This window comes from Oratosquilla oratoria, chromosome 1 (assembly GCF_046742065.1).
Source record: "Oratosquilla oratoria isolate Oo_2021 chromosome 1, ASM4674206v1, whole genome shotgun sequence".
Lineage (NCBI taxonomy): Eukaryota > Metazoa > Arthropoda > Malacostraca > Stomatopoda > Squillidae > Oratosquilla > Oratosquilla oratoria.
In genome coordinates, this window is record NC_134777.1 from 79,651,869 (window position 1) to 79,676,134 (window position 24,266).

General features: G+C 41.1%; 1 protein-coding gene across 2 annotated transcripts in view; it reads left to right on the forward strand.

Annotated features, from left to right (window-relative positions):
• Positions 1-227: 227 nt before the first annotated feature.
• Positions 228-24,266, forward strand: part of LOC143017909 (hemicentin-2-like) — a 297,036-nt gene continuing 272,997 nt past the window's right edge. For both annotated transcript variants that reach the window (XM_076172977.1, XM_076173019.1), the window contains exons 1-2: positions 228-715; positions 14,792-15,002. In XM_076172977.1, coding sequence (XP_076029092.1) covers positions 230-715; positions 14,792-15,002 — 697 coding nt within the window. In that variant the 5' untranslated portion in view covers positions 228-229. The remainder of the gene's footprint in view (positions 716-14,791; positions 15,003-24,266) is intronic.

Below are 24,266 nucleotides of genomic sequence, written 5' to 3' on the forward strand. Positions count from 1 at the left end.
TTTTTTTTTCTATCAATGTTTACGAGTATCCTTATTTTCTCCCAGGAGCTGGTGTTCTTACCTTTTTGTTTTTCTCTTCCCCCAGAAACCGATATTCACGGATTTTTTTTCTCCCAAGCATTTCTATTTTTATTTTCCCCAAGAAACTGATCTTATGCATTTCTATTTTAATTTCCCCCAGGAAACTGGTCTTTATGCATTTTTCTTTTTTCTCTCCCCTCCAGATGTGATGGAGGGAAAAGCCAACTTCGTCAGCAGCTACTACAAGGGCGAAGAGGAAGAAGCAGTAGCCTACCCTCCGGAAGAGTACCCGGAATACACCGAGTACAGCTCCCACTACGACGACATCAAGCTTCCGGGGCGATTCTACCCTCGGCTCCCTTACCAGAAGCCCTACCGTGAAGACCCTGACTACCCGGATCCCTTTGAACCCTCCACCACTTTCTCTAATACCGGTACCGGAGGGATACAGTTCCACGCGCCGCCACCGCCGACTCCGTCGCCAGAACCCTCCGGACCCCACTTCGCCGCCCGGATCGATTCCGGGGACTATCGGGACTCTCCTCAGGGGGATACGCCCCAGGGGGGAGCCGCGATTAACTCGATCCTCGGGGCAATGCCAACCTTCGACAACTCCATGCCCCACAACATCACCGTGGCCGAGGGCAAGACGGCTTACATGTCCTGCAGAGTTTATAACATTGGACACCATTCGGTAAGTCTCGTAGCCCTAAAGTAAGGTCTGTGTTGGGGCAGGGAAATCGAACATTGTAATATTCCTTAACCATCTGGTTACTATGACTCTCACTCTCTCTCTCTCTCTCTCTCTCTCTCTCTCTCTCTCTCTCTCTCTCTTATTTGTTATTTTTGATGATAAACGATCTCTTTTCTAGATTCTTTTCTAGCCAAAGTCCAATTTATTTACTTAGCTTAGGGTACGAGTTATCATAAAATGTTGACACATGGATTCTATATAGTAAGAAACAATATTTTTACATACTTTTTCTCGCATGAAAAGACGTATCGTAATCATAAGACATATCATAACCATAAGATGATGATATTTGAATACTTTGCTCTGAGTAACTCAAACGAAGAGCAAAAGCGAAGCAAATAGAAGCTGCGATCGATGGAGAAACAATTGTCTCATGTTTGTCATTATCGTAAGCATCATCTGTGCCTTCTTGCATTGCTTCCGACCCTGGCAGTGGCCCTTCACCCACAAGAACCTAAGATGGGAAGGACAACAAATGGCTGTTGAATAATGGTTGTGGGATGGGTGAAGGGTGTGTGTGTGTGTGTGTGTGTGTGTGTGTGTGTGTGTGTGTGTGTGTGTGTGTGTGTGTGTGTGTGTGTGTGTGTGTGTGTGTGTGCGTGTGTGTGTGTGTGTGTGTGTGTGTGCTTTGTCTGGCCACTTGCTCCCTTATTATGAGAGGGAAGAAACTTTTTATTATATAGACAAGTAGACGACAATTTATATATTTTTGTGATTTTTATCATACTAATTATTCGATTTATTATTATCATCACTATTAATTCCATTATCTTCATATTCATTACCTTTGTTTTCTCCTATTATTTCTCCTATGGCCTAACAATTAAATTCTTTACTTTAGTTCCATTGTAGAAGGGGATGGAAGGCAAGGGGAAAGACAAGAAAGAAGGATGGATGGAAATGGATGACAGGAGAGAAATGGAAAACCAAGAATGGAGGGAAAAAATGGAACCGGTTAGAGGGGAGAGGTGCGAGAAGACGGAGGGGGTGAGGGGAACTCGAGAGGGGAAAGGAGCCTGGGAGGTGATAAGAGGGAAGTCCAGGGAATAGGGAAAGGGGACGAAAGGACGCCAGTATGGTGCAAGGGGGAGAGAGGGGAAGAGAGGGAAGGTGCGAGGGAAGGAGAGGGAGGGAAAGAGAAGAGAGGAAAGGAGAGAGAAGGAGAGGGAAGGTGCAAGGGAAGCAAAGAAAAGGAAGAGGAATGAGAGGAAATGTGAGGGAAGGTGCGAGGGAAGGAGAGAGAAGGAGAGGGAGGGAAAGAGAAGAGAGGAAAGGAGAGAGAAGGAGAGGGGAAGGTGCAAGGGAAGCAAAGAAAAGGAAGAGGAAGGAGAGGAAATGTGAGGGAAGGTGCAAGGGAAGGAGAGAGAAGGAGAGGGAAAGAGATAGATGGAGAGAGAAGGAGAGGGAACGAAAGAGAAGGACAGGGAAGGATAGGGAAGGGGAAAAAAGGAGAGAGGAGGAGTGGAAAGGTGCGAGGGAAGGAGAGAAAAGGAAGGGGAAGGAGAAGTAAGGAGAGAAAATGAGAGAAAAGAGGGAAGGAGAAAAAAGAGAGAGAAGTTCAGAGGAGGAGTCGGAAGGTGAGAGGGAAGGAGAGAAAACGAAGGGAATAGAGGGAAGGAAAGAAAATGAGAGAGATGGAGAGGGAAAAGGGGAAAAGGAGAGAGAAGGGGAAGAAGGGGAGGGAAGGAGAGAGAAGGAAAGGGAAGGTGCGAGTGAAGGAGAGAGAAGGAGAGGAAATGAGAGAGATGGTGCGAGGGAATGAGAGAGAAAGGAAAGGGAAGATGAGAGGGAAAGAGACAAAAAGGATGGGGAAAGAGAGGGAAGGAGAGAAAAGGAGAGAGAAGGAGAGGCAAAGGAAAGACAAGATGCGAGGGAAGGAGAGGGAAAGATAGAAGAAGAGAGAAAGGGAAAGAAGGAGAGGGAAGGTGCGAGGGAAAGGGAGAGAACGAGAGGGAAGGAGGGAAAAGGAGAGGAAAGAGAGTAGAGAGGAAGCGTGCACACAGGTTCAAAGATTAGTGTCAAATGTTGAAGTCATACAACGGACCTAAATTTCAGATGAAGGGATCTGTTCGTCATTCTGAAACGAAAAGATAACGTGTTTCACAGGTGAGTAAGTGAGAGTTAAACAAGGGGAAATAGAGGAAAGGAGGGAGAGGAAACAGGATGGAAGGAGGGAGGTGCGGAGAAGAGGAGAGATGGCAAAGATCTTTAGGAATATATTCTGTTGTGTGAATGAAGGAGTCTATATTGGGAACCTTGGGAAGGGGAATTGGATTGAAGGGAGAGAGTGCAAGAAAGAGAAGAACGAAGACGAAAGGGGGGAGACTACGTTGTAAAAAATGAATGAATAATTAAAATTATAATAATAAATAGTAATAAAAAGAATATTAACCATTATTCTGTACAGTCTAAGGGAAAAATGAAGTATCTAAAAAGAATAGAATTAAAAAGTTTACGGTGTCAATGGATACATAAATAAGTTAGTAAAAATAGATATATAATAATGATAATAATAACAATAATATTGATAACATTGATAATATTAATAATAATAATAATAGTAATAATAATAATAATAATAATAATAATAGTATTAATAATAATAATAATAGTAATAATAATGATAATAATAATAATGATAATATCAATAATAATAATGATAATATTAATAATAATAGTAATAATAATAATAATAATAATAATAATAATAATAATAATAATAATAATAATAATAATATAATAATGATAATAATGTTAGTAATAATAATGATGATAATAATAGTAATAATAATAATAATAATAATAATAATAATAATAATAATAATAATGATAATAATAATAATAATAATAATAATAATAATAATAATAATAATAATAATAATAATAATAATAATAATAATAATAATAATAATAATAATGATAATAATAATATATATATATATATATATAAATCCCATAAATTACTCCGTAGAATCTACGAGAAAAGTGCGGGTAAAATGTTTACCAAATTTTTCTGTAAGATTTTGGGTGGGTGTCTCGCTAGATATATCAAACTACTTTAAAGGTTTACAAAATATTATGAAGTAATAGAATTTATGAAGAACAATAACTTTCTCTTATAAGCTGTAACTTTTCGTATAACCTAACAAAGAATTACAAAAAAAAATTTTTTGCTTAAAATAAGAAGTGAAAACAGTTTAATTTGAAATGTTGATTTTTCTCTGTTAGGAAATGCGGAAAAAAGTGTCTAGAATTTTTTTTTCTTAGCGTGTAAAATCCATGTATAGTATTTTACTTTCTAAGTAGTTAGAGAATGGAGAGAAATTGCTAAATTTTCTTGCATTATTTTTTCCCATGGGCCATGTAGTCTTTGGGTTTCTCGGATATGGATTTGTGTACTATATATTATTTTACATTTTTAACTAGGTATAGTATGGAAAGAAACCGCTAAATTTCCATGCACCCTCCTTTTCTATGAGTGATGTGACCTTTGGGTTTCTGATGTGTGATCTTAGGTAATATTTGAACTTCAAGAAAGTGGAATGATCTAATCTTTGGGCCTTGTGGAAGTGGACTGATACTGTCTTTGAGTTTTGGAAAAAGTGTAGTCGTTGGGTCTTCGTTCTATGGAGAAAGTGGATAGATGTGGTCTTTGAAACCATCCCAGTGGAGTGATGTGAGTGTACAGTAGATTCAGAACAATGGATTGATTTGGTCTTTATGCTCTAGGAAGACGCTGTGCAGTCAGTGAACTTAAAAAAAAAAAAAAAAAAAAAAAAAAATCCAGCCATCAGATCTTACAGAAACGAAAGTCTGTGATAATAAACATAAGAACATAAAAATGGAGGCGACTACAAGAGACCATAAGGCCTACACTAGGGAGTTCCATGTCCCTTACCATCTGCCATCCACATCCATAAAGTGATTTCATCTTCTCTTCAAACAACCAATAATTTCGTCGCTCACTACATGGTTACTAAGTCTATTCCATCCGTTAAACACTTTGTTGCTAAACAAGTTTTTGCTTATTTCCTTCTTAAACCTAAATTTGTCCAGTATAAACCCATTACTACGCGTCTTACCCTGCTGTCTTAACCCATTCACTCCGAGGACAAGATTCCTTGTCATTTGGTCAAATAAAACAAAAAATCATAAAACCCCAAAATGTTTGATCAAACACCAGAAAAATATGCCGTCAGTCCTCGCTTCGCTCGCGGGCGAAGCGAGGACTGACGTCATATTTTTCTGGTGTTTGATCAAACATTTTGGTGTTTTATGATTTTTTGTTTTATTTGACCAAATGACAAGGAATCTTGTCATCGGAGTTTAATGGGTTAATATGATGGCCTTGCCGGCATCACCACCAACGACCTCCTTTTAGTCTGGCCCCACAGCCGTAGAAAATCATGCCTGCATAGCCAGAACAAAATCTACAAACTAGGTCAACGTGTTGAAGGAGCAAAGAGTGTGTTAGACACGTATCACATGTATCGGCTTTTTACCGTGCGCCGTCCACGACACGACGTCGTGCTTTCAAGTAACCATGGGTGTCTATGGACGCTTTCACACGTGGTCTTGGTCGTGACGTGTAAAAGCGTCCATAAACACACATAATTATCTGAGAGCACGACGTCGTGTCGTTGGCGGCGCACGGCGAAAAGTCGATACGTGTATCGGTTGAAGGAGAGGCGGCAGTTTGCAGCAGCGCGCCATAGACACCCAAGGTTATCTGAGAGCACGACGTCGTGTCGTGGACGGCGCACGGCGATAAGTCGATACTTATGAAACAAGCCTCTGTTTCCGCTCGGTTGAAGGAGAGGCGGCTGTTTGCAGCAACGCGCCAGGGCTCCACCGCCGCCGCCGCCGCCCACACGGAACGCCTCCCGCTTTGATGATAAGACTCCTGAAAGTGTTGATATCTCGTAAACACGCGGTAGTTAAGGTCACATGATTTTCCCCAAATGGAAAGCGAGCCTCGTATATTTGGCTCTCTGTGGAGGCGGGAAGATACCTTGCCCACCTGGAGGGAGAAGCGGGGAGGGATTTAGTGGTCCACTGGTTCGCTTGCTTGATCTACGTTTTAAAATTTGCGGGTTTGAGCCACGTAAACTTTTATTTTACTGAAACATTGAATCTCCAGTGTATTTTCTTCATTTCCCTGTGTTGCTATTATGGTATAAGTTTAAGAAGAAAATAAGCAAGAACTGGTTTACCAACAGTGTTTAACGAATGGAATGGGCTTAGTAGCCATGTATTGAGCGCTGAAACAATTGGTTATTTCAAGAGGATGTTAAATAACTTTGTGGATAGGAATGACAGGTAGTAAGGGACGTGGAACTGCCCAGTGTGGGCCTTGTGGTCTCTTGCAGTATCCTCCATTCTTAATTTCTTATATGAGTTCCGTATGTTTCAAGGTGAAAATGACGGTGTAAAATGGAAAAGGAACCTCCCTGATATTGAACCCGGGTCCAATTTCCACAGCGGAAAATGGACCACCCTTATTGAAAATGGACCTCCTACTAAAATATGCAACTCATTGTCATTTGTCATTAAATTGGGTTGGTATAGTTAGGTATTTTGATCAACAATATAATAAATTTTAACGTGTTATCTGTTTATAAAAAATATAGTATTCTTTTTTAGTGGGGATTCATTTCCCATAGAAGGTGTCCATTTTCTATTGGGGTCTATATTCTATCTCACAACGGCTTCGGATGATGTTAAGTACCTCCCACCGTAAGTTACTCTATTCAGTATTGTGGAGCCAAAGCACAAGGTATCCTTCACACTTACAGTAAACCTCCTCATCCTTGAATTTTGTAGTTGCATTTTATGGAAGTAAAAAAAAAATATTAATTTGTTTTTGGAATTTTTCCCTGCTCAGTAAAATTAGTCAGCTCCAGTTTGGTTACAATATATATTCATACGCTATAACGATATTCTTAATTAAGTTGATTTTTTTTTTTTAATGAATGAAATTTCGCTGACTTAATATATAAGAACATGAGAATGAGACTGCAAGAAAATGAGACTGCAAACAACCATAAGGCTTTCACTAGGCAGTTCCATGTTCCTTACTACCTGTCATCACCATTCATAAATTTATCTAATATTCGCTTAAAACAAATGAATGATTCAGCGCTCACTACACGGTTACTAAATACGAGTATATTCCATCCTACCACCCTGTTGGTAAACCAGTTCTTGCCAATTTCCTTCTTAAACCTAAATTTGTCCAATTCAAGTCCATTACTTTTTACAATGTAAGTCCTGCCCTGGTTTCTTGATATGACAAAGGATTATAAACAATTACATAGGAGGAGCATACCGACAGGAGACCTTTTAGTCCATAACTAGGTCGGATATGAAAAAGAATTATAATAATGTAAGATAAATAAATAAAATCATAATTAGATAAATAATAATAAATTAAATAAATAAATAATCAAATAGGTAAAGTTAGATAACAAACAAACAGGCAAATAGTAAATGATAATAAATTGACAGTTAAAATAATAAATCATAACCAAGCAAATAATAATAAACACAGACAAATAATAACAAACAAATAATTAATATAGAATAAATGACTGGCATTACAGCATCTTGCTTAGGTGTTTATCTAAACAAATCTTAAAGCTTCGAACTGAACTACATTACACTGCCTCTGTAGGAAGTTTATTCCATTCATTAACTACACGGTTGGCGAAGTTGTTTCTACTCACTTCCAAATTGAATCTATTTCCTGACATTTTGAGACCATTATTTCTTGTCTGATTTTCATTCAGTGTGAAAGTTTTGTCACTTCCCTTTAGAATCTTAAAGACCTGTATCAAGTCACCTCTCAGTTTACTTTTTTTTTCTTCTTCTTAAGGGAAAACAGATTCATATCTTTTAGTCGATTTTCGTATAATTTATTTTTGATATTTGGAATCAGCTTTGTGGCTCACCGTTGTACTTTCTCCAATCTGTCAATGCCTTTAATGAGATTCAGTGACCATACTGAAACAGCATATTCCAAATGTGGACGAACTAACGATTTATATAGCTTGTTAATGAGTGATGAACTTTTTAAGTCAAAAGATTGCGTAATCAGTTCTAGAATATTATTTGCTTTCTCAGAGGCTGAAATACATTGCTTAGATGATTTGATATCGTTACTGATAATTACGCCGAGATTCTTTTCACTTTCCACTTTTGTTAACGAATTTCCAAATAACTTCTATTGGTACTTACTGTTATTTTTACCTATGTGGATAACCTTGCATTTACTTGTTTTAAATTTCATTAGCCACTTTCCCGCCCATTGCTGTAATTCATCTAAATCTTCTTGAATATCTAATTGATTTAAGTGATCATTTGCCATTCCGCACATTTTTGTATCATTAACAAATTTGGAGACAATAGATTTTAGTCCGTGGTCTATACCATTTATATATACTATGAATAGAAGTGGGCTAAAAACGGAACCCTGAGGAACTCCACTCGTAACATTTTTCCATATAGAACTTTTGCCATTTAGGACAACTCTCTGTTTTCGATCGTTCAACCAATTACTAGTCCAACTAATTCCGTGTGAAGCTAATTTAGTAAGTAGTCTTTCGTGAGAGACGGTACCAAAAGCTTTTGCAAAGTCTATATATATATTAAATCTATATTGTATCTTTTGTCATAATTCGAGATGACTGTGTTGTAGAATTCGAGTAAGTTAGCCACGCAAGAACGTTTCCGTCGGAACCCATACTGGCTATCATTTATCAAACAGTTGCTTTCTAAATGATGTTCGATAGCATCTCTGATGATAGTTTCCATCCTTTTTCCTGCGATTGAAGTCAAGCTTATAGGCCTGTAGCTATTTGGTTTCTTTTTGTCACCTTTTTTGAATATGGGAGTAACGTTAGGTTCCATTCTCTTGGGATATCTCCGGATATGATGGATTTTTCTTTAAATAATTTCCATTGGAACAACAATCTCATTTTTCATTTCCTTTAAAATTCTTGGATGCCAACCGTCAGGCTCTGGTGTTTTATTATACATATTTCAATTTTTTTCTTTTGTTATATTTACCGTAGTAAGTTCACCCTAGACTTTTCACAGGTTTCAGTTTGGAGTTCACTTTAAAGTGTTTCGTTTACGAATACTGAACTAAGATAATTGTTTAAATTATCACACATTCCTTCATTTGGATATTCAAGTTGACCGTCATCAAGTAATATCCTTTTGTTTTCTAAGGTACCTATAGAATTCTTTGGGGTTCTCTTTGGATTCATCAGCGATATTCATTTCGTATTGTCGTTTTCGTTTTTTTTTTCTTTTTTAAATCCCTCTGTATTATTACATAACTTTGATAGTCATTAGATGCACCCGAGCACTTGTATTTCTTATCAGACTGTCTCTTTTTAGCAATACTTTTTTCCAATTTCTTTGTTAAGTCATTTTGGACGAGCCTGATTGGGGGAGGGGGCTTAAACCGGATGTAAGTGTGAATTATCTTAGTAAGCGTGATTTGAAATATTTCCCACATCTGATCTACAGGCCTTTTGCTTAATTTTGCCTCCCAATCTGTAAGCTGAAGCCCCTGACGTAGTCCTATGAACTGAACTTTACTGATATCGGGTATTTTAGATACACAAGTATCTATTCTAAAAAAAAATTAGCTTTTTGAATCTAAGTTGTGATCACTACGTGCAATAGTTTCACCAACTTCTACATCGGTTTTTATGCTTTCGTGCCTTCGCGGCTAGTGATCAATAGATCGAGTAATTTTCCATGTCTTGTGGGCTCTTTTACATGCTGACTTAAGTAATTGTCTCCGAGAAAGTCTATCAAGCGGCTACCTATATGGCCATGTTCAAGGGTCATCCAATCAATGTCAGTAAAATTGAAATCACCCATTATCAATAAGTCCCGGTTGCAGAAACTAGACAGTTCTTGAAACAACAGCTTGTTGTCTGCTAATAATAATGTTTTTGGCCTATATATTACACCTACATTCATTTGTTTTGTCCATTTGCTTTTAACGTACACAGAACACCCCAACCTTTCTTTTGGTTTCTATCATGATGAAAGTGTTTAAATCTCGCAATATTAAATTCAGCTTCAAACTCTCCACCAATTAAGCATGTCTCGGTTATTCCTATCATATCGAAATTTTCGCTTTTGACATACGCCTGTATTTCTTGGAATTTATTTATAATACTACGATCATTAAAGTACGTGGTTTTAAGAGCCTCGTGATTTTTATTTTTGACTCGTTTTGAGTTTCAACATCATGCCATACATTATATATTGTTCTCTATTGCTCTATATATACATTTGGTCTTTCATTGACATTCAGTACCTCATGGACATTTGCCCCATCACGGATATGTGGTCCCTCACGTTCATCCGATCTCTCATGTACATTCTCTTCGGCATCACTTCCTAAAATTATATTCTGTCCTCTACTGACATTATATCTTAGCGTGATATTTTGTTCTATCATTACATATCGTGATACTTTGTCCCTATGTAACATTTTGTCCTCTAGCAACATTATATCCTAAAATTATATTTTGTCCTACAATGTCATATTGCTCTATATTATTGCTACACCCTACTCTGTTATCCCCAATACACTGTATTTCCCCTACCCTCTGAGTTTCTACCCAAAAAAAGGAACTAGTTCATTACAAACTCCCACAGTGAGGTTTGTAAGAAAATTTTCGTCCCTGCTAATAATGTGGATCCCATCAGAAACATAAAGGTCATGACGCCTGGAAAAGAGATTCCAAGGATCAAGAAAGTGGTATCCCAGATGTGTGCATAATTGTGATATTCTCTCATTGATCCCTATGACTCTAGTGCTCCAACACGAGCCAGCGTAGATCCTCGGAAGGATCTCGCAGACTACGTAACGGCTCCTACGCTCCTTCATCTCGTGAAGGAGGACCTTGTAATTCCGAACAATTTCCCGTGATCTCACCCTACCCACATCGTTACTTCCCGCATGAACAATCGTAACCGTGTTCGTCCGCCTTTGCTCCCTGATGGTCTGAGTACAATTGGCGATCCCACGGCCCGGTTGACATACAAGCTTGCAACGTCATTTAGTCTTTCGCTGCAGGATGTTGTCATAGCCTCGCACCATGGAGTCTCCCACCACTAGGAACTCCTGATCTTCAGCCACCTCAACTTCCAGCAAAGCAAAACGATTGGCTAGAGCTAGCGATTGTTCCGCAGGAGACCCGCTTACCGAACGCTGGCTCGACAAACGGCATTGGCAGAAGTGGAGGTGGAACGCTCTTTGGGTTGTGGGGGATTCACTCTTCACACATCTTGAGACTGTCCTCTAGGGTCACGCAACCTTCACAAGCCATTTCGTTCCTTCTTCTGCAATACAAACGGCAAAGAAAATATATAAATCAACAAAAGAAACAAAAGCGGTCACCAAATAGATTAAATACACGAAACTTAATCGGCTTACCTTATGATATTACTCCTACCTTTGGTGTACAGTAACAAACTACTGTTTTGATTCTAATTTACTAGAACACTACATTTTATCTTATACCTGTAACTGTATAGCGCTATACGTATACAATTACAAAAACACAACACAATCACTTGTCACTATTCGAAGAGACATACTTCACAGGGCTCGGGTTCCGAATAGCGACTGTAATAATAGTGACTGTCAATAGAGCGATTTCACAATTGCGATTCTTTTAAAACAGCGACTATCACAACAGCGACCACATGATAGCGATTTTATTATAAGAGCGATTGTCATAACAGCGACATCATCGCATCAACTGCATGAAACTGCTCAGTAATAAAAAATTGAAACCTAAAGGGAATCTAAAACATTTATTTGGACTAGCTATAGAAGTCACATGATATAAAAAGAAGAAGGCTAGTCAAGCCAAACAACAGAAAGTCATCAAGACTTGCAACAAAAATCAGTCATCAAGTGATCAAGCCACGTTTATTTCTAAATTGTGAGCGAGGGCTCGAAGGAATTGCAGAAGATCATACTGATCTCGATTTTGCTGTACAACAATGATACCTGTGTTCATTGTCACGTATCTTTTCATTCGCTGAGTCAGGTCTCTGCCTTGTAGGAGCTGGGTTCGGTTTGTCCGTTGAAGGGCTTCCTCCCGTCTTAAGGCTTCGATGAATCGAAAGATGGTAGGATGATGGGTTTCCGTTGATTCCTGAAAAGCATTATGCCAACTCTCCAGCTGGTTGTTGGTTCGTGGCAGTCCTGCATCTTATCTGGCTTTCACACTCCACATATGTACAGGAAACAATGGCTGTCGTCTGTCTCCCCGTCTGTTTCTCCGCCCCACGTAGTTGTCTTCGAAGTAATTCACGAGAGGCATTACCTCTGCTGGGTAGTCTGCCACCAGTTAATCAAAGGCATCGCTCACTTCATCCACAGGTAGAAAGGCAAGAGCAAGGAGCATTTTCAGTGCCATCCGAACATTTTCATCTTTCAAATATAATCGTTGCAGTCCGTTTTCCTGAATCTTCCTCCAGAGCAATTATCCCAGGTGAAAGTAACAGCCGTAAATGTGCGTTTGAGGAAATGCTTCAATGAGTGCAGCTTTGGTAGGTAGTTCAAAGTCGATCTGTACACTTCTTGGAGCGAGTCCAGGTTTCAGTGATTTGATTTCAGTCCACATTTGAGAGTATGTGACTTGTTGCTTATTTGGGAGTAGAACAAAAATGCAGGGAAGCACATTGTTTCGTATCAAAGCATGCACAGTGTACACTTGATAGAAAAGGGATGGTGACAGTTTGAATGTACCATCACACATCCAGTGTTCAAAGTCATGTAAGGTCTGAAGAAACTGATCTGTGCTGGAAATAAGCATCCGATGAACATCTCCACGCCCACTGTCATGGAGCAGGAAGCTACGCTGGTCTGTTGTTTGCCACAACTTATCAGGTATGAACAGTTCTCCAACATTAGCAGGAGCTGGGGGGTTGTTGTCTGTTGCTTTCCTTTTCCGCAACTTCTTCATTAACTTTGGCCATTGCATCCTGCACGATTCTTCGTGGTGGATCCCGTGTTGTTACTGCAGCTGTTTTTACAGTGTTTTCCACTCTCCGGACTGCCACATCCGAAGGGTTTGGTGGATGTGTGTGAACGCCACTGCTCACTGGGTGCTGTTGTTGCTCTCGATACTGAAGGCTTGTTGTTAGGCGACCTTTACAACCTCCCTTTGCGCACCTCCAGTTGATGGTTTTTAACTTTGTTTTGTCCTTCCTGTACAGAAGGCCTTCATGGCTTATCATATCACTTCCTTTTCTTGACTTTATACACTCCATTGTGGGCAAGTTGTCCAAGTCTTAACAATGTGAAGAACAACAACGTTTCGCTCGTTAGAGCTTTATCAAGTACACGGACATTGGGGCGAACATTTGGAGTACATATAGTCAGCCGGAGGGACCACGGGGGAAGGTCTCGAGCAAGGGAGGGGTGGGGGAAGAACACCAACCCACGGAGGGAGGAAGGATTGGATTTGCCCCAACTTGCGTCCTTTTTGTCCTGCTGTTTTGTCAGATCCTTGATGGTCCTGCTAGAATGTCCCACTACTTGAATATTACTCGGCTCAAGTGTCCGGGTGAGGAGGGAGGTGACGTTGCTGGTTGGTAGGATTAGTCTTCTTGTTGGTTCCTTTTGTTGTTGCCGACCTTCCATTATTTTAATTAAGTAATATTCAAGTAGTGGGACATTCTGTGAGCACCAATGTCAGTGTACTTGATAAAGCTCTAACGAGCAAAACGTTGTACTACCAATATAGGCTTCGACCTCACATGGTGTTGCCCCAACTCGCGTCCTTTTTGTCCTGTTGTTTTGTCAGATCCTTGATGGTCCTGCTAGAATGTCCCACTACTTGAAAATTACTCGGCTCAAGTGTCCGGGTGAGGAGGGAGGTGACGTTGCTGGTTGGTAGGATTAGTCTTCTTGTTGGTTCCTTTTGTTGTTGCCGAACTTCCATTATTTTAATTAACAACTCAAACATTACTATAACCGACGACCGAGCGACCGACCAGTAAATTCACTTCAGTGAACTTATCTCACAAAGTGAACACAAACATGCAAACACAAACAAATAAACATGAGCGATAGAAACATAAGTCTGCGACCTTTTGAGCATATTTCATTCTGATGAAGTAGCATTTAATTCAGAATAATTATTTGAAATTTGAAGACAGGCATGCATATTCTATGAACATTACCCCTTTCACATCTCACCGCACTTTTGCCACATCAACCCACTGAAGAAGGCCTAAGAAGTCGAAACGTCTAGTAATGAATAAAACCCCATACTCTAACCTTTACGTTTCATTTGCCACCTCTCCTCCACATATATATATATATATATATATATATATATATATATATATATATATATATATATATATATATATATATATAGTATATAAATATATTGAGACATTTTGACAGGTTGACGCAAGTGGAGTAGGAATCACAGGAGTTTTAGTCCGAGTTTATTCCTGACTAGTTTCGCAGGTATTCTTTTTCAAAACATACCTGCGAAACTAGTCACGAATAAACTCGGACTAAGACTCCTGTGTTTCCTACTCCACTTACGTCACACACACACACACACACACACACACACACACACACACACACACACACACACACACACACACACACACACACACACACACACACACACACACACACACACACTCACACACACACACACACATATATATATATATATATATATATATATATATATATATATATATATATATATATATGTGTGTGTGTGTGTGTGTGTGTGTGTGTGTGTGTGTGTGTGTGTGTCTGTGTGTGTGTGTGTGTGCTTGTGTGTGTGTGTGTAGATAGCTAAATACATATAAGTAATGTATGTACGTATACATGTATATGAATAGCTAACTAGCTATCCGTCCCTCTATCTGCCTTTCTACCTCTGCATTAATACTTATAAACTTATACTGTTATATTTACATAACTCTTTCCGACCGCAGGTGTCATGGATCCGCCACCGCGACTTGCACATCCTGACTGTGCACAACTACCGTTACTCCTCCGACTCGAGAGTGTCAGCCATCTACAACGAGGTGACGCAGGAGTGGATGGTCAAGATCCGGGGCGTCACGCAGGCTGATGCGGGACGCTACGAGTGTCAGGTATCCACCAAACCAATCAGGAGCTACGTTGTCAACATGAAAGTCGTAGGTGAGTCGTGTCTGGGGAAGGAGCTGAGCATGAGGATGAGGAGTCACTAAGGAGGAGGAGGAGGTGAGGAGAAGGAGCTGAAGAAGAGGAATGAAAGTTGTAAGTGAGTCATGGTTAGAGGAGCTGAGGATAAGGAGCTAAGAAGGAGATGAGGAGAAGGAGGAGACAAAGAGAAGGAAGATATGATGAGGAGAAGGAGGAGACGAAGAGAAGAAAGATATGATGAGGAGGAGAGGAAGCTGAGGATGAGCTGAAAGAGAATGAAAGTCGTCGGTGTGTGATGCTTGTAGGAATTACCGTGGAGGGACAGGCCGTTCTGGTACAAGTTCCAGTCAAGGAGAAGTGGCTAGAATGTCGTACTCACTCATGTGTATATTTTCATTTTAATATGGAGTAAGTCCTCGAGGAGGACGTCGGGATGAGCGAGACAGGGTCCTACTTCATCAACACAAAAATATGAGGTGTGTGTGGGAGGTGTAGGTGGAGGTGGGTAATTCAAGGTTGACCTCGAAGATATGGAGCCCATCCTCAACTACTTCATCAACACAAAACTTCGAAATGTGTGTGGGAGGTGAAGGAGATGGGCAATTCAAGGTTGACTCGAATTAAGAAACAAAAGCGATAGAGTTCATTATACAGATTATTACAGCATAGTCGCTGGAATTAGGTCCTCGAGGAGGAAGGGGTCAAGTCCTCCTTGAGTCTGAAGTGGGAAAGTTTGACATTAAAGCTCATCCTTAGCTCCGTCATTCAAATGATTATCGTAGGTGAATGAGAAATGGAGGAGGACGTTCAGAAGAGAACACGAGGGGATGAGAGATGCTGGTGAGTGTGTGTTCGAGAAGGATATGTCAAGGTCCATTTCGAACTGAAAGAACATACGAGAAGAGAGAGAGAGAGAGAGAGAGATAGATATTACTCTCCCCAGGCATTAAAAAGTTTGATAACTTTGTTCTTGCCAATGACAGACAATTTTCATCAGTTCATGGAGTGGTATTTTCGAAATAGACGAGTTATAACAAATGAAAGCCAAGGTGACAACAAAGAGATCTAAGCCCGTATTTAGCATTTTTTTTCGAGAATAGTCGTATGTTTCCGTCTCAATACGAGGTTATATGATGGTCAACATATTCATATTCCGTTCAGCTTAGTTAAGAGGAAGCGGGGGTCACTGTGACGAAGAGGTGAAGATGTTCTCGATAAAAATCTTTATTCTTGATGAGTCAATCCACCTCATCATCCCACTCCCATTTAGTTGGAAGCGAGTGAGAAACCCATAAGGGGGCAAAGCCCTGTCAGTTGCGGCGAACCGCTGAGATCTAGAGGCAAAATACTAAATAGTATCCTCTTCCGTCCTGGGTGACACCTTCTCTCTTAACATGTCTACTACAAGTTTTGTTTATCCCCGTGATACGATCTTGGCAGCGGAGGGATTCGAACTCTCGACCCATTCGTCTTGCATAAATCCGGAGCGTAGGAGAGCTGGCGCCATCCACTTCTGCTTAACCAGCCTTAACGGTGTCATTTGCTACAACACCCGACGTGATGTAAACAGCCGACCTTCGTAATTGGTTTGTAGTCATGAATCACCCGGGCCTCTGTGGACAGAAAGGTACATAAGAATGAAGGACACTACAAGAAACCATAAGGCCTACACTAAGCAGTTCCATGTCACATTCCATTTGTCATTCCCACCCATAAATTCATCTTATATTCTCTTAAAACAACCAATTGTTTCAGCGCTCAGAACATAGATACTAAGTCCTGTATCCCAATGTGATGAAAGCAGTACAGCTTCCGTTCGGGTGCTCTCTTCCTTCCAAACGCAATTCATCCATATTAATGGAGAACCCGACTATGCAGTGTGTCCCCAAGGTTGTGAAGGCAATGTACGATATCGCGAAGTTCAAGTCCATGGATTTCACGACCGAAGGTTATAAAAGCAACGTCTCTACTTAAAAAAATAATTTTCCTTCTGAATGTAACTCGTTCATAATCATAAAGCACCCGAAGCCATAGTATCTCCCCATGGACTTGAGGAGGTGAGAATGTAAGGACCCTTCGCCAGGAGGCGCTGCGTAGTTGCGACCGAAGCTGCCTCCTTTGCCCTATTATGCGCTTTAGGGACTGTTGGGGACAGGTTACAGTCACTGATGGGAATCGTAGAGGAGTGCGGGATTCGAAGCCATAATTAAGCGAATTCGAGAACAGCACGCTTCCGATTACGGCGATGTGCGATAATTGTTATTCGAGTCCTTGGTTTGTATTACTGAAGGTGATGGAAGTCTTACTAGTACACCACTTTGAGCGTTCGCTCTCTTGTAGATTGGTCCTTGTTTGCGGAGAACAGAGACACAGTGTGTCCCAAAAGTCGTGCAGACAATATACGATGACGTGCTCCTGTTCTGACAAATTACATTGATCGTCCATGCGGTCGTAAGAATAATGTACATTGTACATTCATGTAAAACCCTTCTCCATACGCTGGTGGCGTAATCGGAAGCGTGCTGGTCTCGCATTCGCTTAGTTGTGGACTCGAATCCCGCACTCCTCTCCAATTCCCAGCAGTGACTGTTAGTTACCTGACCTAACAGTCCGTAAAGCGCATATTAGGGCAAAGGTGACGGCTTCGGCCGCAGCTACTCAGCACCTGGTGTGCGAATGTGACTTGTAGATTTTGTTTTGGGTACCACGAGGAAACTTGACTCAACTGAAGAACATACGAAAGGAAAAATATAATGGTGATGATGGTTTAACGTCGCAAACACCCCCTATCAGGAGGCTAGGATGGTGGCCCTTACAGAGGGCTTTTTGGCGTGGAATTAAATGAACCATTCCCTTGGTCCAACTCGCTGGCGGCATTCGAAATACTGTCACCTTGACCTGCTCGGCCAAATGATGATAATGATTAAATAAAGGGGATTTTATTACATGCGCCTCGGGGCACCATAAGGATCGATTTCGAGGCCAAATAGTAATAAGAGTCACTGGATCTAGCAGGGGCTCTGGCCTGTCTACGGCATACGTGAGTGGTGAGGGTATTGGATGACATAGCAATCACCGTTGTTCTGCATAAAAAAAACTCATCATCTCACCCCCGCGAAATGGGAAGTGAGAAACCCCTGATAAAGCAAACCCTGTCAGTTGTGGCATTTTTTTAAGCCGATGTTTGGGTCGCCTCCCCGCCGGGTCAGGACTGTCGAGAACCAGCGCAAGAAGCACGCAGCTGGTCCCGAACACACGACCACCTGCTTATGATTTCGATACGGTATCCACTGGGCCCCCGTGCGGCCTTCGTAATATAATGAAACGTTTTAAAGGAGGATGTAAACAGAGAAAATATATATATGTATATGTTGATGATATTGCGGTATGGAGTAACATAAGGAAAGACAGGAGAGAGCACTAGTGAGATTTGAGATTGAAGAACGTGTTGAGAAATGGAGGTTTCAGAATGAATGGAGAGAAGACGGAGATAATGAAAGTCTGTAGAGGGGGAAAAGAGGAAATAGTAGTGTAAATACAAGAAAATAGAGTTAAGAATTCAAATGAAGCGAAATATCCAGAACGCGTGTTTACATCGAATTCTCTATTTCTTGTTTTCCTTTATTTCTTTATTTCTTTTTTTAGCTAAGACAAAATGTCAGTGTGTGAAAAAGCTAAAATTATCTTGACCAACTACGTCGCCACAGCAGTGTGTTTATGAATTCATTTCTTGCTGACGTCAGACATTTTTTTTTCAGTCAGGGGTGGCGGGAGGTGGAAGGGGTTATCAAGGCACAGAAAAAATTGACATCAAAAACAAAATTCGAGTTTCTCCACATGTCCTATTTATGAAAAATTAATTGATAAATGAATAAATAGATAAGTGAAAAATTAGAAAATAGGTAAATGATAAATAGATTCATAAACAGATAATTGAAAGAATAGCTAGAAAATTGAAATATGGTAGGAAAAAAATATTCTTCTCACCATCACTTCATTCATAAATAGTATCTACTCCCCCAGTCCCCATTCTCTACCCCTTCTCCTCCTCCCTTCCCCCTCCTCCCTCTACCCCCTTCTCCCACTTCCATAACCCCTTCTCCTTCTCTTTCTCCTCATCTCCCTTTTCCTTACCCTCCTCCTCCTCTTCCTCCTCCTCCTGGTTATCCTTTTATTTGCCCTCCTCTTCCTCCTGCTCCAAATTAATTCTCTCGTTGCTTTCCTCTTCCTCTTTTTTCTTCTCTCCTCTTTCTCCTCCTCCTCAATTTCCTCTGCCTCCTCCCTTTCCTATCATACCCCTCTTGCCTCTTCATAGTTCTCCGTCTCTTCCTCCAGCTCCTAGTTATCCTTTTATATGCCCTTCTCTTCTTCCTCCTTTTCCTTCTCTCCTCATCCTCCTACTCATCCTTCCCTCTCCTTGTATTGTATCCCTCCTTCCTCTTGATAGTCCTCCATCTCTTCATCCCCCTACTCCTCTTCTTATTCATTCTTCTCCTCCTCCTCTTCTTCTATTTATGAGGATTAGGAGAGGAACAGAGGGAGTAATTGGTGAGGAACAGTGTGGTTTTAGGGCAGGTAGGGGCTGTGTAGATCAGATTTTTGTGGTAAGACAGATATGTGAGAAAGCTATAGGAAAAGGTAAGGATGTTTTTTTGGGCTTTTATGGATCTGGAAAAGGCTTATGACAGGGTAGACAGGAAGGCACTGTGGGAGGTCCTGCAGATATATGGGATAGGAGGAAAGCTGTTAAGAGCAGTCAAGAGTTTTTACGAGAGTAGTAGAGCTTGTGTTAGGATTAGAAATGGAGAGAGTGAATGGTTTGAGGTAAAGGTGGGACTTCGTCAGGGATGTGTTATGTCGCCCTGGCTGTTCAATCTATACATGGATGGGGTGGTGCGAGAGGTGAATGCAAGGGTAGTGGGTCAGGGATTGGAGATGGTTAAAGAAAATGGAGAAAAGTGGGAAATAAGCCATTTGTTGTTTGCTGACGACACTGCGCCTGTAGCAGGATCAGAGGATGGATTGAGGAAGTTAGTGAGAGAGTTTGAGAAGGTGTGTGAAAGAAGGAAGCTGAAGATAAATGTGGGTAAAAGTAAGGTGATGAGATGTTCAAGGGGAGAGAGTGACAGCAGACTGGAAGTGAGCATTAAAGGTGAGAGACTGGAGGAAGTGGATAGTTTTAGATACTTGAGTGCGAATGAGGCAGGAAAGGGAGGAGCAGGGGTGGAGGTAGAATGTAGATTGAGAGAAGCGAGTAAATGCCTTGGTGGATTAAAAAGTGTAGTGAGAAATAGACATCTGGGAATGGATGCTAAGAGGAGGTTGTATGAAGGAGTGATTGTGCCAACAGCCCTGTATGGGCCAGAAACATGGAACATAAGCGAGGAAGAGAGAAGGAGTTTGAATGTGTTTGAGATGAAATGTCTGAAAAGTATGATAGGGGTTACTAGGCTAGATAGAGTGAGAAATGAGGAGGTGAGGAGGAGAACATGAAGAAATACTAGTAAAAGAGATGTGGAAGGCAGAGGTGGAAGGAGTGAATATGAGGGGGCGTCCTAGGATGAGATGGATGGATGGGGTGAAAGGGGCATTACAAAAGAGAGGAATGTCTGTTGAGAAAGGACGGGAGAGGACAGAAGATAGAGGTGAATGGAGAAGGGTTGTGTATGGATGGTACTGTGACGCATGAGGGGGAGTGGGTGGGGGATGGGGGGTGAGGAAGTATGTATGAGAAAAAATTTGACGCAGCCCGAAGGGATTTCACCCCGTCTTCTCCTTTTCTGCATGAGGGGACGGAGAGGGGAGGTCACCGAATTTATGAGGCGGCCCTGCTGTGGATGTGCTGTGTCTTGCGACACTGCTTCTGACCCAGGGCAGTGGACAGGATGCAGGGATGACCCGTCATCCAGGAGGTGCCAATATAAGAGGGACGGAAGAGGGTGGAGGGGAGTGGAATATGTAGGGAATGGAATGGGTGGGAGTGGTTTCTATGCCTTTTTTCTTTTGGGCTACCCCCCGTGTAAGGGGGAAAAAGCCTTTGGTATATGTATGTATTATATTTTTTTCATGGTAATACTCTTCCTCATCGCTCTTCTCCTTTTTCAACCCCCTTCCACTCCCTCCTCCTCCTCCTCCTCCTCCTCCTCCTCTTCCTTTTCCTCCTTCTCTTTCTCCTGCTCCTATTTATAATTTTCCTTGCTCTTCTCCTTTTCCATCTTTTTCTTTCCTCCTCTTCCTCCTCCTGCTGCTGCTCCTCCTCCTCCTCCTCCTCCTCCTCCTCTTCCTCATCTTTCTTTTCTGCTCTTCCTACAACTCCTCCTTCTCCTCCTCCTCCTGCTCATCTTGTTCTTCCCCGGCAAGGAAAAAATAGCGGATCCACGTAAATATTAGGTTGGGTGATGCCTGGCTACCGCCAACGACCTGCCGCACCCGGAGGGGATCATCATCATCATCATCATCATCATCATCATCATCATCATCATCATCATTAGCATCTTCATCATCGTTATTATCATCATCATCATCATCATCATCATCATCATCATCATCATCATCATCGTTGTTATCATCATCATCGTTGTTATCATCATCATCACCATCATCATCATCATCATCATCATCATCATCATCATCATCATCATCATCATCATCATCATCATCATCATCATCATCACCACCACCATTAGCATCATTATCATCGTTGTTATCATCATCAACATCATCGTCATCATTATCATCAGCAGCAGCAGCATCATAATCATCATCATCATCATCTTCATTATCATCGTCATCATCATCAAGAGAGGTCAGAGGCATGGTGCAAAAATAGAAAGGGGCAGGAGGAAGAGTCTGAAGGAAGAGAAGGAGGAAGGAACAAAAGAAGAAAGGAAAGAAAGAAGGATAAAAGCAAAATAAAAAAGTAGGGAGGAAAGAAAGGGAGGAAGGAAGAAAACAAGGTAAGAAAGAAGAGCGAGGGTGAAAGTATAGCTGTGGAATTGGGAGACAGACAGACGGACAGACAGACAGAGAGGGGAGACGTAGAGGGGGATCAGAGAGGGTGAGAGTGAGAATAGAGGATGACGAAGAGAAAGAGGAGTTACGAAGATAAAGAGGAGGAGGAGGAGGAGGAAGAGAGCGTTCAGCCGGTCGTGGAACCGTCCGTCCGGTCATGCCGCGGTTAGGAAACGAGCTGTGACCCCAGGACCCGATTGCAGGTAAACACCGTTGCGTAATCAACTGGGTCCTGTCGTCAACAATCAGCAGTGGTCCTCTCGAACGTGGCGCAAGAGAGGTAGTGGTAGAGGGGAATGAAAGGAGGGTAGAAAGAAAGAAGGAAGACACAAGGAGGGAGGAAGACAGAAATAAATGGAACAGAAGGAGAGGGAGGGAGAAAGGATGAAAAGGAAAGAGAAAAAAGAAAAATCAGAAATAGAGGGAGGGAAGAAAGAAGGAAGAGAAGGAAGGAGGAAGGAAGACATAAAGGATGGACCTCGAGGAGAGGGAGAGAGAAAGGATGAAAAGGAAAGAGATGGATGGATGGAAGTAAGGATCTAAAGAGAGAGAAAAAAAGAGAAATCAGAAATAGAAGGACGGAAGAAAGAAGGAAGAGAAGGAGGGACGAAGGAAGACATAGAGGTTGGAACTCGAGGAGAGGGAGGGAGGAAAAGAAAAAAAAATGGGATGGATGGAAGTGGGATTTAGAGAGAAAAGTAAAGAAAAACAGAAATAAAAGGAGGAAAGGAAGAGGTGAGGAATGTAAGAAGCGAAGGTTGGAGAACTGAACAGCTGATTGGGGGTTTGAAACCTTGACCAGTCATTACGAATCCAAAACAGAAAACGTTTAGATCCTTTGATTGCATAAAAGTGAAGCGAAAGAAGAGAGAATTGAAGGGACTGAGAAAAAGAGAAGATCGTGGAAAAGGAGGAGAAACGCAAAAGGAAATCCGAGGTGAGACATTTGGAAATAAAAGAATAAAAAAAAAAAAAAATGGAGAAAATGAAGATAGAAAGAAAATGTAGACGAATGGAAGAAAAGGAGGGGGAGAACGAAAAAAGATAAAAGAGTTAGGGTAAACAATGAAGAGTGTAAGGAATCAGAAAATATATATTTATGTTGATGTATGAAATGAATACTAGGTATACTGTTCTTCGTTAAGGATAGCGATTATCGCTCAACGATGATCGTCAAACGATGGTCTAGAGCACTAACTCTTTTTTTTTTTTTTTTTTAATGATGGGGGTGTTTTGCTTCGAACGACTGACGCTAGAATATCTAAAAACAAAGAATTACATTTCTAGACAATCGTCTGACGAGCCCCGTTGAGCCATAAACGATCATTATTGAGCGATAATCGCATTGAGCAAACCATACCCTAAGTGGAGACTATTGGTTAATTCATACATATATACATATACCAAGGGCTTTTTCCCCTTTGGATGATGGGTCATCCCTGCATCTCGCCAACTGCCCTGGATCAGAAGCAGTGCAGCAAGACACAGCACATCCATAGTGTCACGTCCTTAGCATTAATAGAATTCTGTGGTTGTGCTGTGTCACGCCCTTGTCTGAATAAAGTCTCCTTTTGTAATTTTAAGGCACACTTTGCGTGAATATGACGTATAATGTATGTTTTAAATTGCATTGTATTTCATAATGTATAAATATGTATTTCTTGAAATATCAAACATTGCGCAATACTCGTCTGTTGGAGCGCGCCCCATTACGTATTATCAGATGACGCCAAGCTCAGAAATGTATCATAATTTGGCGGGAAAGCTCACTCTGCTTTCCCATTGGCTCAATATTTTTGAATTACCGCTTTATGTGTGTTTTGCCTTACTTGAAACGTAAGCTTCCATTCCCGGGGGTATAAAAAGGCGATGCAGAGAGCGACTCGGAGACAGAGACCAGAGAGAAGCATAGACAGCTCCAGGGCGAGAAAATAACCGGGAAGAGAAGAAAAGAAGCAGACGCCCAGGGCCCATCTGAATCTACGTAGAGATTATTCTAATTCGTCGATTACGACAACTCTACTAAACAAATCTTTTGGACCACAACTATTGCCCGTCTCCACGCGAAGTGCTCAGCCTTCGTGTTTTCTCGAGTTGTTTTGGACATTCTCCAGACTGCTGTTGGACTACGAGTGACTCGACACTCTGTTATTTTCTCAATTACGAAACGTAAACTAATACCTTAAGTGTTTCCGACTACCAGAAGCTTCACCTACCAGAAGAACTACCAGAAGCTTCCCCTACCAGAAGTTATCGTACATAATCTTC